Consider the following 18158-nt stretch of genomic DNA (forward strand, 5'->3'; position numbering starts at 1 on the left):
TCTCAGCTCACTGCAACCTCTGCCCCCCAGGTTCATGTGATTCTCCTGCCTCAGCCTCCTGAGTAGCTAGCACTACAGGCGCGTGCCACCACTCTGGCTAATTTTTTGTATTTTTAGTAGAGACGGGGTTTCACCGTGTTAGCCAGGATAGTCTTAATCTCCTGACCTCATGATCTGCCCACGTCTGCCTCCCAAAGTGCTGGGATTACAGGCGTGAGCCACTGAAGCCAGTTTATTCAGCTCATTTTTTATGTGTACCTACTTTGTGCCAGGTCTTATGCTAACTTACAAGGATACAGTGTTACAGTGGCATGGCACTTGACCCCACAGTCTTCCAAGTACCAGTTTATGATCTAGTCCACCACTGTGTGCCAAGCACTGTGCTAGGCATATCCATATGCCAGATACCTGGCCAACTTTGATAAGTACCCTGAGAGCAGTTTAGATAAAGCAGTCAAAGTTAGGGGAGGTAGAGATTCCATCTGTCTGGGGAATTGAGAAGGTTTTACAAGGAGGCAGCTTTTGAGCTGTCTTTTGTGGGCTTGGATTAGGATACATGGAAGAAGTGCATTCCCATTTAAACAAAAAGCACAAGCAAAGATCTATAGGTGGATGAGGCAAAGAGCGGGGAGGAGTCTATTTGCCCAGCACTACAGGATAAACAGATTTGTAGTGGCAACTAAGGCTAGAAAACCGGTTGGGTACTGACTCTAGTAGACCTTGAATGTTAATCTGGAGATCCAGGAGGGTTTTGTCCTGTGGGCGATGGGGCACTCTAGAAAGTTGCTCCCACATCATATATGAGCATTGTTGTCACACAGAGTGCTTACTTTCCCCATCTTTCATCTTTGCATGGCAGTTCTTGGACCTTTCCTTCAACAGCCTGACTGTGGAGGCCATCTGTGATTTGGGGATTCTGCCACACCTCCGTGTCCTGCTCCTCACAGGCAATGGCCTCACCTCCCTGCCGCCCAATTTGGCCGTTGCAGAGCAGTAAGTTCTACCTCCTGGAGTCCGTTCTGTGTTTTTGTGTACAAATATCCAAGGAAATAGCCCATAGCAGCTTGGAAGTGCCATAAAGATAGGCTGTAAGTGCTCAAAGCAGGGACAATGCCACCTACTGAAGCTCCCAGAAAGGCCTCAGACACGTGCCCCCAATTTCCTGTGTGCTGTTAGGAGAGATCCAGGTGTTTGGCAAGACACTTTCCCTGCCTCTGACTGGTCATCTGTAAACTGTCTTGCCAGACAATTCTTCATGAGCCCCCTGTGTCAGCTCAGTAAGTCTGTTCCCTGGTCTCTAGATAACCTTTGTACATTCCCACTCTGCACCTTTGCTGAGGCCATTCCTTCTGGCTGGTCCTTCCTCTTTAATAGTAATAAAAACACATATGTAGTACTTACAATGTCCAGACACTGTTCTCGGCATTATGTATGTTAACTCATTAAATCCTCATAACAGCTCTGTGAGGTAGGTCTCCTATTATTATCCACATTTTTTAGATGAGGAAATAAGTACAGACATTTAAGTAACTTGCCCAAAGTTGCAAAGCTAGTCGGTAACAGACCCAGGATTTGAATCAAGTCTGTCGGACTCCAGAGACCATACTCATGACCGTTATATTATATTCTCATGTAGATTCTGTACATTTTCTAAGGCCCAGCTCAGACCTTCCTCCTTTCCCTACCAGGAGCCTTCTCTGACTGCTTTAGCCCATGCCTCTTAATCCCTTCTCTAAGGGTCAGTTTAATTTAGTGTTTCCACAGTTAATTTAATACTTAGCACATTCTATTATGGCTTATGTCTAATATATATATGTGTATATATGTAATAAGTTACTTAGATTTTATATAGTGATGATTGTGGTTGGCTAGTTGCTCAAGGGGGTTGAGATAATAGTAGTGATCATTTATTAGGGGTTTCATTAGTTAGGGTTGTTTTGTTTGCAAGTAACAGAAGTCCAATTCAAAGTAGCTTAAACAAAAAAGGGAATTTGTTGGTTCATGTATGTGAAAAATCGTGAGGTCAATCTGCTGTATGCTTTGGCTGGATATAGGTGCACAGGACGTTGTCAGGTCTCTGCGTGCATCTCTATTTCTTGAGCATGTGTGCAGCTTCTGTTAGTCTGTTACTTGTTCTGTCATACACATGAAGACATCTTTGTTTTCCTTGGTGTTGGCTTCATTCTTTTTTTTTTTTTTTTTTTGCAGTTTTATAACTTTATTTGATATAGTTGACAATCAGTGATTAGTTCTCATCCACAATGACTATCTGTAGATTTTTGAAAGTGGTAACAGGTACATAGGTAACCAAAGTATAGAGCTTATTTGGTGAATCTTCATCCTCATTATGTTCTCTGGACAACTGCACATGGATTCGGCATGGGACATTCCTTATTCCTTTGGCCCAGACAGCCTTGTTGAGCCTGGTATCAGTTGCGCACATCTAGAGTTCCCATCTCCTTCATGGCAAATTTCCGAATCTCTTTAAGTGCCCAAGGGGCACGCTTCTTGAAGCCCACTCCATGGATGCACTTGTGAATGTTGATGGTGTATTCTCGGGTCACCACCTCATTGATGGCAGAATGGCCCTTTTTCTTCTTGCCACCATTCACAGGAGCCATCTGCCGGGTCCCGGCTTCATTCTTAGGTAGGCTTTCTCCATGAGCCAGTCAGGCTGTAGACAGAAATATAAAACCCACTTAAGGTATTATAAATAGATGGTATTAATTGGTTTATTTATTGATTTATTCGTTTATTCTTGGCAGGGAGAGGTAATTGGTATTTTGTTATGGAAAGTTTTTAAACGCATATAAAATTAGAGTCAATCATAAAATTGACTCCAGGTACCTATCACCAACAATTATCACCTGACAATTATCAAGTCATGGCCAATCTTGTTTCATCTATGCCCCCATCACACCCCCTCCTGGAATATTCTTAAGAAAAATCTCGGATATATATAGCCATAAATGTTTCATATTATTTCATCTATAAATATTCCAGTATGTAGCTCTAAAAGGTAAGCACTCTTAAAAATCACACCCAGAGAACCACTATTCCACCTAAAATATCACCAGTGATAAAGAGAGGGAATTGGTTACATGGCTGTTAGAAGGGATGGAAGAGCTAATTGGAGAAGAGGGGTACGGGAAGAACAAAAAGTAAGAAGCATTGATAACCAGAGATCAGAAGCTGCAACACTGCTAAACTGAAGTCAACAAGGCTATATCCACTGCTGGGCTTTCAGGGAAGGTGTCACTGTAATTGTAGACCTGCTGAAGATGTGATGCCTCAACCAAGGCTGGAATCTCTGCCAATGCAGTTACCATGGTTAGTACTGCCATTGCTGTTGCACTATCACTGCTGCTGCTGACAGAAATGCTATCAGAAGCCAAACAAGAGAGTTGCTTCTCCCTGGCTCTGGCCTTCCAGTCTCTCATGAATCCCTTCTATTGGCAGTATCCAACTAGTTGGAAAGGCAGTCTGGGAAGTGTAGTTAAGGAGATGGCTCCAGCCCCTTACAATACATAGAAGAACACAGAAGGAAGGGGTGAAGGCTGAGAGCAAATAGGCAGATAACTGGCACCATTCAACCCTTGGAACCCCAATATCTACCCTCCTGCTTCCCTCCGTATTTAATTTCCATACAACAATAGCAACTGCAACATGCTTTTACCTAACATGAAGGAACTCTTCCTCTTATACTGAAGACACTTTCACCATCTCCTCAAGAAGGATGAGACACAGTGCCATCAGTTACTGTAGCCATCACTGGATGATATTATTTTCTAAAGAAATTTATGGATATTTTATATCCTAAAAACTAAGTTGTAAAGTCAGTCACCACTAGCAGCTTAAGTGTGCATGCGAGTGTGCGTGCACACACACACTAAGGAAGGAAGAAAATGCACATGAAAATATACATAGTTGCTACAGTGATCTTTTCTTAACTGGTCAGGAGGCCATAGTGGATATTTGTACATCCTTTTTTCCATCACCTATTTAATGTTCGTTTGTCCTCTTCCAGCACCTTGGCTGGTTGGGGTTCTTTAACTGATGTGGTCTTCTGAAACTTCGCTTCTGAAGGGTCTGAGTCCTTTAAGGTCCTGCTTTTACTGGGTTGCTGTAGTCTTCATTAAAAGACTAAAAGACATGGAACTTCTTAGAGGAGCACCAGATAATACTCTAGTCCCAAAGATACTTTTTTTTTTTTTAACCTCAAGGTATAACAGCAATTATATTTATTTTTATAAACAGTATCAGTCACCTAGCCAGTAGAATGAACCCCTCTTTGTCTGACTGTTGGTTCAGTGAAATGAGAAATGCAAGTGGCTGGTAGCAGTCTAGATTTCCAGTTCAGTGGAACCATGATTGTGTCTCCTGGTACAAGTACCTCCTTAAGAACTAAGACCTGTAAATCAGAAGTGCCAAAAATTGTAGAATGAGAAGCAAAAATTCTGCAAGTGGACTATTAGACATAATTGTAAGAGGAGCTACTTTCATTTCTATTAATTCCTAGGCCCTTAGGTTGTGGTTATGAGAAAAACAGTATCAGTTTTCGTTTATGTGATATCCTATGCTGTTAAGTTAGGGTCCCAACTTCCCTAACTATATCTAATTGGTATAGTAGATAAATCATCAAAGACTATTTCACTAGAGGATTCTGGGAAGATGATGGAGTAGGAAGCACCAAGAATCTGTCTCCTCATCTAGACAACAATTTCATTGGCAGAATCAGTCCGATGTAACAATTTTGAAACTGTGGACACAAATAATCTTCACACTCTATTAAAAGTTTACGTCTTCCAGGGGAAGATTTAGATGACAAACTGCAGCTAATTTCAGTCAATTACAGCTTTAACCCGGTAGCAGCTACCCATCCCCTAACTCCCAATTTCGTGGTTCAAATTTTAAACCTGAAAATTAGAATAAGAAATATATTCATTGGGTAACTCACATGCAGCTTGCAGGAGCCAGGGTGGGCAAAAAGATCCCTGTCCTCCAAATTTTAGAGATCCGTGCTGTGATCACTGATTGCTACTTCTGATCATTGAGGTGCACACAGAGGCACACAACCATTGTTGCACACACACCCATCCACAGCTGTTGTAAGCCCTTTCTGCTCCAGCTGAAAAGACTTCCAGGGAATTTAAAGGATTTCTTTTCTTTTTTTTTTGTTTTTTTGTTTTGTTTTTAATTTGTATAATTTTTATTTCTAGTTGATTAAATATACAAATATTAAAATGAGGTAAAGTTGAGTGACATATTAATACACATTTTTTCTTTGTTAAACATTTATTGTTGAATTGCATGACCAGCAATCAATGGTATTTATGAACCAAAGGATGAAGTTAGAGCTGTTGGAGTAGAAACAAAGAGGAAATACAAAAGATATGTAAGAAATACATAAAAGAAAGAAGTCTAGCTAGAGGTCTAGTAAAAAGAATGCAAACTTTTTAAGCTTTATATAGTAACTTTATATTTTTTCTCAGATATTGCATGTATAACATAAATGTATGACATAAATAATTTAGCTACTATTCTTACCCATGATGTTCTCACACCCAGTCATGACAGGATTTCTTTTCTTAATCCCCATTCCTTTCCCCATCTTTTGGGAGCCAGACATTAAAGTCTAGGACATTCAAAAGCAGCTGCATATACTGAGGAAATTAGAATGTCACCACATATACCCAGAGAAATGCACAGGCTTAGAAAAGACCTGAGAAGAACTTACATTTACATATCAGCCTGATCCTTGACACAGAGACAGCCTACAATAATCAAACACAAAACAAAAAAAATCCCAGCAAACCCTGGTAAAGGGGAGAATCTGATTTCTAGAGTTACCATATTAATAGATTCAAATATTCAGCTTTCAACAAAAAAAAATCACAAGGCATACAAAGAAACAAAAATATGGCCCATCCAAAGGAAAAAATTAAGCAACAGAAACTATCCCTGAGAAAGGGAGTACTTACTAGATAAAGACTTTAAAACATCTGTCTTAAAGGTTTTCAAAGAACTAATGAAAGATATGAATAAAGTTAAGAAAATGATATATTAACAAAATGGAAATATCAACAAAGAGATAGACAACCTAAAAAGAAACCAAAAAGAAATTTTAAACCTGAAAATTAGAATAAGAAATGAAAAATTCACTGGAGAGTTTCAAAGGCAGATTCGAGCAGTCAGAAGAGAGAATCAGCAAACTTGAAGATAGAACAATTAAATGTATCAAGCCAGAGAAACAAAAGGAAAAAAAAAAAAAGATTGACTTGAACAAAGCCTAAGGGACCTGTGGGATTGGGATACCATCAAGCAAACCAACCTATGTATTACGAAAGTCTCAGAAGGAGAAGAGAGAAAGCACGGAGAGATTATTCGAAGTAATAATAGCCTAAAACTTCCCAAGTTTGATGAATGACATGAATATAAACATACATGAGGCTCAGTGAACTCCAAGATAGGATAAACTCAAAGAGACCTCCACTGAGTCATATTATAATCAGACTGTTAAAAGACAGAGAGGATCTTGAAAGCAGTGAGAGAGAAGCAACTCATCACATACAAGGAATCTTCAGTAAGATTATCAGTAGACTTCTTGTCAGAAACTTTTAAGGCCAGAAGGCAGTGAGCTGATATATTAAATATTTAAAGTGCTAAAAGAAAAGAAACCTGTCAATCAGGAATCCTACATCCAGCAGAAGTGTTCTTCTAAAGTGTGGAAGAAATTAAGACATTCCCAGATAAACAAAAGGTAAAAAAAATTCATTACCACCAGTCCCACCCTGCGTAAATACTAGAGGGAGTTTTGCAGGTTGAAATGAAAGGATGCTAGACAGTAACTCAAAGCTGTAAGAAGGAATAAAGCTCTCATTAAAGGTAAATACATGGGCAATTACCAAAGCTAGTATTATTGTATCAACAGTTTCTAATTCCACTTGTAGAACATTGTGGGCAGGGAAGGCAAATCCATATCCAAAAGTACATTTATAATCTAGTAAAGAAAACTTGCTGCTGCTTTTTAAAGTCAAGTTGATACTAGATGGCTGTATAATCCCTCTAGAAACGGTGCCGTATTAGGGGCTCAGCAGTGGCCTCTGCCATTGGCAGGTTGAGTACTCAGCAAGGGTCATAACCAGATTTGCTCTGGTGAAAGGAAGTGTGTAGCCTTCATCCCTGCCACCAAGGGAAAGAGGGCAACTGACATTCATGGAATGGGTTACCTTATCTTCCTGACCATTGAGAGTCTCTGCCGCAGGGGATAGTCTTGGGGAAACAGTCATATGAGACACAAATAATCTTCACACTCTATCCATTCTGAGAGGTTAAGTCACATAATTTTTCTCTATACTTTCAGCAACTTTCCCATATTTTTTCCAAGCTTTGACTGTTCAGCTAAACCATCAGCCACTGCCCATGAATCAGTATAGATCTGTATTTCTGGCTATCTCTCTGACCAAGCAAATGGCCAATCAGATACATTGCTCTAAGTTCTGCCTACTTAGAAGATTTCTCTTCCTCTGTCTTTTTGGTCACTCCTATGTGGGGCTATAATATTGTGATAGTCGACTTCGAGAAGGTATCAGCATATCGTGCTAAGTCATTTGTAAACCCAGCTAGAGGTTTTTCTTCCTATATTAGATGGCCACAGGACCTTAGTTAAGGGTTGTTGGAGAGGTAGCAGTACAGCAGGAGTATGCACCATAGGAATCTGAGCCATATATTCCTGCAACTTTTCCAGATTTGCTGGAGCCTGCTTTCAAATATTGCTTTCACTTGATGGGGGAGTTCTGTTGCATGTTCAGTTCATGATGAGTGGCTCAGGTTGCATGATCACATAGTATCCTGTGGTCAGGTATTTGGCCTCTACCAACATGCACTAGTAAGTGAGAAATTGTTTTTCAAAAAAAAAAAAAAAAAGTTATCTGCAAAATAGGGCATAAGTTTGCTCAAAAATGAATCTGCTATGGGTACCTAGAAAAGGCTCTATTCATAGAATGACCATGTACTTTATCATCCAAACCAGGACATATATGAGAGGGAAAAGGGACAGTATTAATAATTATTTGGCGATAACAGGTGAAAACTCAGGCTATCATTGAAATCCAGGATGTATGGTACCCTATCTGTACAGCACACCTATTTGCCATAGTCCTTTAGAAGCCATTTGGATCTGCTGAGTCATATGCCCAATGGAAGGGCAACTTGCATTACAGTTGGGTCCTGTTGTAGAACCTTACCTTGCTCTGGGCCTCACTCAAAACTAGCAGCCTTGTGGGATACTTAGTAAATGAGTTAGAACAGCACAAATGTTTTATATGTCACTTCTAAAATCGAAAAAGGGGATAGGCACGGTGGCTCATGCCTGTAATCCCAACACTTTGGGAGGCCGAGGCAGGTGGATCACTTGAGGTCAGGAGTTCGAGACCAGCTTGGCCAATGTGGCAAAACCCTGTCTCTACTAAAAATACAAAAATTAGTCAGATGTGGTGGCGGGTGCCTGTAATCCCAGCTACTCTGGAGACTGAAGCAGGAGAATTGCTTGAACCTGGGAGGCAGTGGTTTCAGTGAGCCAAGATCACACCACTGCACTCCAACCCCAGGTGACAGAGTGAGACTCCATCTCAAAAAATAAGTAAATAAATAAAAATAAAGTCCAAAAAGGCCAGTGAAACTTTGTGATTTTTTTCTTACAAGTAGTGTAAGATAAATAAGAAGCAAGGTACAGTATTATGTGTTTCACATTAGAAGTACATCACAACATGCTTCAGATACCTGGACAACAACAAAAAATTAATCCATACCATAGTACCCTGAATTTTGATGGGGGAGGGGCTTACCTCCATCCTGTAACACACAGGTATCTTACTAAGGCATCTAGGGTGTTTGCAACTTTTCCTGCTTGCCAGGTCCAATCAGCATGATATTCTGTAGGATATCAAAATAACCAAGATCCCGGAGTTGATATGGCCCCAAGAGAAGAGGACAAAGGTGTACTGTTGTCCCTGTCAGGCGAAAGCAGACTGCTTCTGGTAGTTCTTGTTAATTGATAAAGAGAAAGAAACATTTGATAGGTCCTTAAGCTGTATCCACAGTGCCAGGGGCTTGGTTGATTTGCTCCAGTAAAAAGATTCCACATCTGGAATAGCAGCTGAAAGTTGGAGTCACCTCTTGATTAAGCTTACAGTAATCTACAGTCATTCTTCAAAACCTGTTTTCTGTACAAGCTAAACAAAGGATATCTTCTTCACAATTTAAATAAACAAGAGATGTTAAACAGGGATGTCATAGGAATCATTATCCTTTCATCTTTTTAATCTTTAGTGATGGCAGTAATCTCTGCAATTACCTCAGGGATTCAGTATTGTTTTTAGTTTACTATTGGGAAGAAAAGTTCCTGGGGTTTCAATTGGACACCTCCACTATAATGGGCTATACTTTGTTGCTCAGTAAATAAATGTGGGTGTTCTGCCAGTTGTTTAGTATGTCTGTTTCAGTTACACATTCAAGGTAGATTTATGACTCCACTGGGTCCATTGTGAAACAGACTTTGGCTAAATTTTCATGCTTCCATCTGACCTTTATGATCCCCCACTTTTGAGTGATGGTCCACCATGCCTTTCATATCCCCAGAGATTAGCACCAATTTGCAGACACTGTCTAGTAATCCTTACAAGGCCTAATTTAGCACTGTTCAGTAGAACTTACTACAATGTTGGAAATGTTCTATATCTGTGTTGTTCATAGTGTAGCTACTAGGCATATTGAGCTCTTGAGCACTTGAAATGTAGCTAGTGTGATATAGGAACTGAATGTTCAATTTTATTAAAGCTTAATTAGTTTTAAGTTAAATGTAAATAGGAACTGAATGAGAGGCCATGGCTTTTTCTTTGGACAACTCAAATCACTTTTTGCCCACCTGATCAAGGGTTTTCGGGTGATCTACATCACTAATAATTTCAAATCATCTTAATTCAATTATAAAAATTGAAATTATTTGAAGCTAGTCTTCAGTCTCTGCAAGGTCCATACTATTTCTAGTGTATACGTCCTCCGAGGGTTTGGTTTTCTAATGACCTAACTTAGAGCATGAGTAGTCAGGCTTCTATTCTGTGGCATGCCTTGGATTCCAATTTTCGGCCCCTGGCCCAGCAGGGTTGTCAGAATCTCTGCTCAACTTCTCAGCCTCTCAGCCACTTCTGGAGTCAGCAGACAGTCCTAGGGGAAAAGTGCTGCATGAACCCCTTTGGATTTCCTTCTTTTTTCAAATCTTAGCGCCATAATTCTTCACAACTTGTTAGTTCCCAGGTATCTTAAGGCAGATTATTTTTAAATGTATATTTTGTCTGGGTTTTCTAGTTTTTTACTCAGGGAAGAGTTGGTCCCACATTATTTAGTTTGCAACACTATAAACCTTTCTATTTATTTTGGTACCTAGAGTCACTCAGTATGGAATCAGCTTAAGCTAAATTCCTGACTGGGTGTTTTCTGAACCACTCTGATGATACAGATTTGGGCTACAGTTTTGCAAGAGGACCAGTCTGCCCTTCCCCTTCTCCTTCTCTGTTCACTCCAAGACAGTTTTCTCCTGGCTATGGGATAAGGAGAATGGGTTTAGTTTTGGTTAATTTTACCCTGAGGGTGTATCCCTTTAGGATCCGAAATTCATACAAAGGGTCTCTGATTAAACTCCCCACCTTCAGGATACCCTGGGCTTTGATTCTCTAGCCCCATGATACTGTCAAACCATAGTTCAGTTTCAACAGGATTAGTAAATGCCCTCAAGGCTTGAGTGGCTTCCTATGTTAAGTTTCTCCCTCTGGGTTTTTAGATTTGGCATACTGCTTCCTTACTCTCTTCACATCTCTTATACATATTAAAATGATGGATCCACCACCACGGGGAATTGTGGTGTGTGTTCCTGTAGTGCCAGCTACTTGGGAGGCCAAGGTGGGAAGATCGTTTTAGGCCAGGAGTTCAAGTCCAGCCTAGGCAACCATAGCAAGACCCCATCTCTACAAAAGAAAATAAATAAAATGATGGATCTTTTTTCTTTTTATATTTTATTCATCATTCTAGTTGTTTTCAGTGGAAAGCCTAGTTACATAAAATAAGGCAAGTCTCCCCCACCCTGCACTTCCATGTTCTTATATATGAGGGGGAGAATAAATGTATTCCTACCTGCATCAGAGTAGCAATTGAAATCAGCACGCTTTGAAAGCTGTGGGTTGGCCAGGCATGGTCACTCACACTTGTAATCCCAGCACTTTGGGAGGCTGAGGCAGGAGGATTGTTTGAGCCCAGGAGTTCGAGGCCAGCCTGGGCAACGTAGTGAGACCTTATCTCTACAAAAATAAAAATAAAGCTATGGGGCTCCAGACCAATACCATTGCCATTATTTTCTTCTCACTCATCTATCTAGATTCAGTATGCTCTGTGGGTTCCTTTTCTGCCAGCCTCTTAAACGTTGGTGCTCCCCAGTCATCCACCCTTAACCTACAAGTTTTCTTAATCTATATACTCTTTATTGGTGGCCTCCTCTCTTCGCAAGTCTTCTGAACTATAAGCCTGTTTAGCTTACTTATCAAACTCCTTACACACATCCCCATGCCAATAAGCCCTCCTTCTCGCCATCTCCTCCTTTCTTTCCTTTCCTGGCCTCATTGACTGGCACTTCTTCCCATCTACTATGTAGTTGTCCAGGCTAGAACCTGAGCATTAGCCCAAATTTTGGCCTCCCTCATTCCACACATACATTCAATCACCAGGTGCTGTGAATTGCACTTTCTAAATTCTTCTCAAACCTGCTCATTGCTGTTATCCTCCTGTTTGGTCCCAGTCTGCAGTTTCCTGCCTCCCAACCCATCCTCCTATCTGTCAGCCAGAGTGATCTTTCTGAAATGCACATGTGATTCTATCACTGCCCTGCTTAAAGTCCTTTAGCAGGTTCCCACTGTCCTAAAGATAAACTCCATTAACATCGCTCAAGGCTTTTCATGGCCTGACTCTGCCTGCTTCTCCATCCTCCTTTCTCTTCACTTTTTCCATTCATCATCTACCTCATCTATTCTGAACTATTTGTGTCTCCATTTCTTGCTATTTTCTTTGTCTGGGTGAGTTAGGGGAATCATATTCGACCCATTCTATCTGTAGACTACTCTATTACTTGTTTTGAGCTGGAATCTGCTACTTTGGCTCTTTCATTAGGCCTACTCTCTTTCTGCTTCAGACCATACAAGTCGGCGTTCTCAGGCATGACCAGCACAGAGCAGAGGATGAATTGTTACCTCCTTTCTTTTAGTCACTATATTCCAAATAACGCCACCTGAAAGAACACTAGCTTTTTAGTAGCCACATCATAATCCCCTTTTACACACACACAATTTGTTAAGCCATGTCTCCCTTATTCTGTGTGTTTGCACAGTTGGTGTTCTGTATCTTAACACAGAAGCTGATCTGACATTTGTCCTAGTGTAAGTACTTGCTAAGTTTCATCTTGTTTGTTGCAGCCCTTGGTTCAGTCTTTTGAGCAATATTTTTAGCCTAATCCAAAGTCTTACAGTGTAAAGTAAAAGAAATCCACCTTTACCATATAGATAGAGGATCTAGGCCCAGAGATGCTCAACACCAGCTGGAAGTCACACAGCAAGCAAAGCAGCAGCAACACCGGAGCCAGAGTTCAGGGATCCTGGCCACCCTTCCTATGCATCTTCTAATATGGTACACAAATTCCCATTGCTGAATCCAACCACTGCACATACCCTTAGCTTCTGAAAAAGTTTCATTAAATCTCTCAGATTTTAAGTAGTATTAATTCTGTTTGGCAAGAGAAGTGATAATAAAAATAGCACCACTCTGAACAGCTGGAAACCCCGGCTTCTCCACTGCTGACAGACTTTGCCACTTTGAAGAGCTTTTCTTCCAAAACTGCCACAGGAGGGGCTCGGTGGGAAAGCCTGCTACTTTCCTCTGAAGCTAGACATCTGTCTTCTCACCCATCTGATGGCTGCCCCTCTATTTTAAGATGTCTATTTTAGAGACAAAAAATGAAACTTTCCCATGCTATAATTAGGGTGGAACTGTAAAAAGACAAAGTAGTGTAACTTGTCACAAGAGACAAGACAGAGCCAGTTTCTGCATTATGGAGCTTAAGAGGAATTTTTTAAAGGCGTATTTCTTAGCTGTTTCATATTTCACTAGAGTAAAATGAAGATTGGCCAATCAATTATAAATCAACACAGCTGCTGTGCACTGTTCTGTAATAGCTCTCAGAGATTAAAAATTCAGTGTACGAAAGTTGGTCCTTCCAGAAAGAGGAAAGGGCACACCCGTGACCTTGAAATATTATGAACTATAAAAGCTTCTTGCCTTCTCTGTTAAGTGTCTCTGGTCTTTGGACTTCAAGCCTGTTCCCCACACTGCTGCCAGGTCTCTTTCTGAAAGTTTATCTGACCTGTCCCTTTTTCCAGTCAGAACTGTCATAATGTAGAAGTCAGTGTTAGGTTACAGAAAAAAAGGCAGGGGGAAATTGATTGTAAGAACATTGGGGAATCTCACAGCCATGCCTGAGGGTCATACTGAACATAGACCCTGAGCACTGTGGAGCAGCCTGGAAGTTCTGTCTCAGCTTTCACACCTCCTCCTCTCTGTGACTTGCCACATTTTTCTTTACAAGTGGGCTGCCTGTGTCTTTCTAGACCCCATGATGGGAAACATGGCTGCCTATAGCTTCTAATTATGTTACAGATCCAGCCACAAAGATATTTTTTTTCCCTGTTCTCTCTCTTTCACATTGGTTAAAAGGATGACAGTTCCTTCTCCATTCCTCATGGTTTTGCTTAAACATTGCCTTTCCCGAATAGGCGCCTTCCCCACATACTTCTTTTATAGTGTCACCGCAGGCTGTGTGTTCACCTACTCCACCTAGAGGGGAGGGATGTGTTCTTTTATTTGTATTCTCAGTACCTGGCCACATAAATATATGTTAAAGAAATTCATGAGTGTGAATGAACGAATTAATTAGTAATACATTCATTTAGAGTATACCCTCTCTAAATTCACCTGTGAAATATCCCTGACTTCAGGTATACATTACTGTCCTAGCTTTTGAACTCACTGGCAACCTTTGTTAAGCTCTCTCTAGCTCAGGCATCAGCTCCCCCTTCCATTTCCCCACCCTTTGATCCACATGGGGCTAGTAGAGGTGAATGTGAAAGGTGTGATTCGGCAGTGGAAAGGGCATGGGATTTGGAGTCAGGCAGACCCAGGTTCTAGTTTGAGTTGTCCCACTTTCTAGCTATGAGACTTCAGGCAAGTTGCTCTGAGCTTCATTTTCTTAATCTGTAAAGGAGATAAATAATACCTATCCTTGGATAACACATACAAAACACATCGCACAATGCCAGAAATGTAGTAGGTGCTAAAGAAATGTTTGTTTCCCTTCCTCTAGTTGTGTGTGTGTTTGTGGCTTATATATGTGTATACTATATGCATTTGTGCCTCTGTGTACTATTTTGGTGTGTGGGTGGCATACAGTATGGAGGGAAGAATGAAAATGTTATTTGCGTCATCTGCCTATGTGGAAGAGAGTTACCTAGGTCTCATCTACCTGGAGGACACAAATGAGGTCACATTAACGGCGGTACTTAAAATGCCACCACTTCCTGTAATTCAGGGCATCACCCCCATAAATCTCACTCTTAGGTATTTCTGGGAATCTTCAGAGAGTTTGAGTTTAAGAAGAAACTTCTCCACTCCTTACTTGTGTTCATTTCGTGAAGCCACTTGAGAAGAGAGCCTCACTGCAACCAGGGGTGGTGCCCTCAACCCACCCTACTTTACCCTACTAGGTGGCAAAGCTGTGGTCTATAACAAGGGCATTGTCTCCTGGTGCTCCCATAGTTACCAGTGTACTAGGTGACACAGCATAACAAGGAGTCTTCCTGAGTCAAAATTGTGCAGTGATCTGCAGAATGCTCCCTCCAGCTTGGTCATGCCTTTTTCACCCTGGCATTTTCTATAAGCACTACCTGTACAATCCCCCACCCTGCCCTAATCTGGTCTCACTGATGTGTGTAACCTTTCTCCATGCAAAAGACGATATGGTATGTATAATAGTGTTTGGGAAAGGAGAAGGTGGGGAAGGAATTATACTTTATGTGCATCCCTATGGGGACCTCTTTTGGGCACTAGAACAGTTCCTAAGCTGGTTAGTCCTCCTAATTGATTCCCTGTCCTCCATGGCTTCCTGGGAATGGTGGAGTTTGTCCCTCGACCTTGCTCATTACCCAAGGTCTTTGCACTCACAGGGAGGCATCTGTAACATCGCTGACAAGCAAGAGGTACATCCTGAGGTTCCCAGCGCTGGAGACACTGATGCTGGATGACAACAGACTCTCCAACCCCAGTTGCTTTGCCAGCCTGGCTGGGCTCAGGAGGTAAAGCCATAAGCCTTTCTCTGCTGGGCCTCCTCTAATCCCCAGGCATGCTCACACTCTGAGTGATGTTCTGGAAGCCAAAAGATTTGGGTTTAAAGCCTAGCTCCACAATTTATCTCTACTGTGTGGCCATGGGTAAGTCATTTCTCCCCTCTGAGCTTTGGCTCCTCCATAAAAATGGCCATGAGTGAGGACATTTCTGATCACATGACTGAATTAGAAGCAGAGAAGAGAAAGGAAAACAGGAGGAGATTTTACCCAAGATAGAATTCGGACCCTGACAGTAGAGACAGGAAAATTTTTTAAAATAATGAGAATCAGAAAGATAAATTTAATTCTGAGTTCTAACCGAAGTAAAGAAAATAGTGGCATTTACATTGTTAAGCTTTACTTCTCTGGAAAATTTACTTTGGTTTCAACTACCATTTACTGAATACTACTTTGTGCCAGGCCATTTACATATTGCCTCATTTAATCTTCACAAGAACCCTGAAAGGTTAATAAATATTATCCCCATTTTAGAGACAGGGATATTGAATCCCAGAGAGAGTAAGTCACTGGCTCAACGTCACACAAGACGAATAAGTATCCAAGCCTGATTCCATGTTTTTTCCCTAAAGTTGCTTGGTAAACAATCCTGAGGTATCATTATTGCTATTATTCTATATTCACTTTCCTTAATTGAAGACTGAAGAAGTTAAGCCTGGACGAAAACAGGATTATCAGGATCCCATACCTGCAGCAAGTTCAGCTCTATGACGAGTCAGTGGACTGGAATGGAGGCAGGGGAAGTCCCCAAAAAGAGCCCCAATTCATGCTGCAGTCCAAGCCAAGGATGCCTGAGGACTCAGATGAGCAACTGGATTATACTGTACTGCCCATAAAAAAGGATGTTGACCGGACAGGTGAGTGACACCCCTTGTTCCAGAAATTCTAGCCTCATAGTGGAAATACACTTCTGAGAGTTTATTTTGAACGTCTCACTTGGTCATGGTGAATATCACAAATTGAATTTGCTGATTCTTTGTCAAGGATTTTTGCATCTATGTTTGGGAGATGTATTGGTGTATTGATTTCTTTTGTTACAGTATTCTTGTTAGGATTTATAATCAAGGTTATGCTTGCCTGATAAAATGTGTTTTGGAAGTTTTATTTCTGTTTCATAGGGAAGTTTATATACTATTATTATTTTATCCTTAAATTTTGGAAGAATTCACCATGAGACCACCTGAGCCTGGAGTTTTCTTTGTAGAATGAGGTTGAAATTATGCAACTTTACAAGCTTGGAAGAGGTGCTCCTGACACCTGAAATTTAGACCTCTGGGGAAGCGGTGCTGCTTGGCTGCTGGTGTCTCTGAGCTATGATGGGCTTCATGTAGCTGAGACCCAGATCTCTGAGAAGAGGATACTGGCCAGCTGGTGCTGGTGCCTGTGGAGGAGTCACAGTGAAGCTAGTTTATAAAAGTTGGAAAAACTGCAAACTAGATTCAGCTACTGCTGGGGAAAGACTTGCTAGACTACAGCAAAAACAAAACAAACCAAAAACCACATTATTCCAGTGGCATTCACAGGAAGCACAAGCAGTCAGTAAACCCATGGGAAGCAGATAGGAAGAGATAAGCCCCTTTTTCCTCTTCCAGCTTTGCAGTCTCCCTTTAGCACCACCCATATTGTCAGAGTCTAACAGGAAACCAGCGGTCAAAGCAGAAATATGGTTTTGAGAGCCTCAGCTCCAGCATTCCAAAGCAGAATAAAGAAAGATGGATTTCGAAGTTAAAAATAATACTAATAACTGGCCGGGCACAGTGGCAGTTATTTTGGGAGGCCAAGGCTGGAGAATTGTTTGAGGCCAGGAGTTTCAGGCGTGCAGTGAGCTGTGATCACGCCACTGCCCTCTGGCCTGGATGACAGAGCGAGACCCTATCTCTATCAAAAATTTAAAAATTAGCTGGGTGTGATGACATGCACCTGTAGTCCTAGCTACTGGGGGCTGAGGCAGGAGGATCCCTTGAGCCTGTAGTGAGCTATGATCACACCACTGCTCTCCAGCCTGGGCAGCAGAGTGAGACCCTGTCTCTACAAATAATAATAGTAACAACTTAATAAAGGGCACAATTATGTTATTCAGATTCTCCCTAAAATAATTTTCTGTCTACTTGGTTTGTTAACTTTGGAAATAGGCATATTAAAGTCTGTCCACACTATTGTAGATTTGTCAGTATCTCCTTGCATTTCTGGCATTGTTTTTTTACTATGAAGTTGGTTTGGTTCTCTGTTACTAGGTTTGTGACTTTTATCTTGGTAGGTTGTGTATTTTAATCATTGTAAAATATCCCAGGTAGATAAATAATTTTGGTTTTGACTTGGGCCTCTATTTTGTTTGATATGAGTATTTATTTTAGGATATCTTAAAAACAACATAGTACTGCATATTTTTCCTTATATGAGTTTTTTTTTTTTATTATACTTTAGGTTTTAGGGTACATGTGCACAATGTGCAGGTTTGTTACATATGTATCCATGTGCCATGTTGATTTCCTGCATCCATTAACTCGTCATTTAGCATTAGGTATATCTCCTAATGCTGTTCCTCCCCCCTCCCCCCACCCCACAACAGTCCCCAGAATGTGATATTCCCCTTCCTGTGTCCATGAGTTCTCATTGTTCAATTCCCACCTATGAGTGAGAACATGCGCTGTTTGGTTTTTTGCCCTT

At 41.1% G+C, this 18158-nt stretch overlaps 1 protein-coding gene and 1 pseudogene across 3 annotated transcripts in view; one reads left to right on the forward strand and one right to left on the reverse strand.

The window, feature by feature from the left end:
• Positions 1-18158, forward strand: part of XRRA1 (X-ray radiation resistance associated 1) — a 107210-nt gene that overhangs the window by 26936 nt on the left and 62116 nt on the right. For both annotated transcript variants that reach the window (XM_030828758.1, XM_003254711.4), the window contains exons 8-10: positions 860-993; positions 15315-15443; positions 16131-16348. In XM_030828758.1, coding sequence (XP_030684618.1) covers positions 860-993; positions 15315-15443; positions 16131-16348 — 481 coding nt within the window. The remainder of the gene's footprint in view (positions 1-859; positions 994-15314; positions 15444-16130; positions 16349-18158) is intronic.
• LOC100601310 lies at positions 1972-9110 on the reverse strand (annotated as a pseudogene). The gene is made up of 2 exons (XR_004033570.1): positions 8847-9110; positions 1972-2674 (listed from the first exon to the last, which is right to left on the reverse strand). The product of XR_004033570.1 is annotated as a 60S ribosomal protein L31 pseudogene (transcript).

This window comes from Nomascus leucogenys, chromosome 15 (assembly GCF_006542625.1).
Source record: "Nomascus leucogenys isolate Asia chromosome 15, Asia_NLE_v1, whole genome shotgun sequence".
Taxonomy (NCBI): domain Eukaryota; kingdom Metazoa; phylum Chordata; class Mammalia; order Primates; family Hylobatidae; genus Nomascus; species Nomascus leucogenys.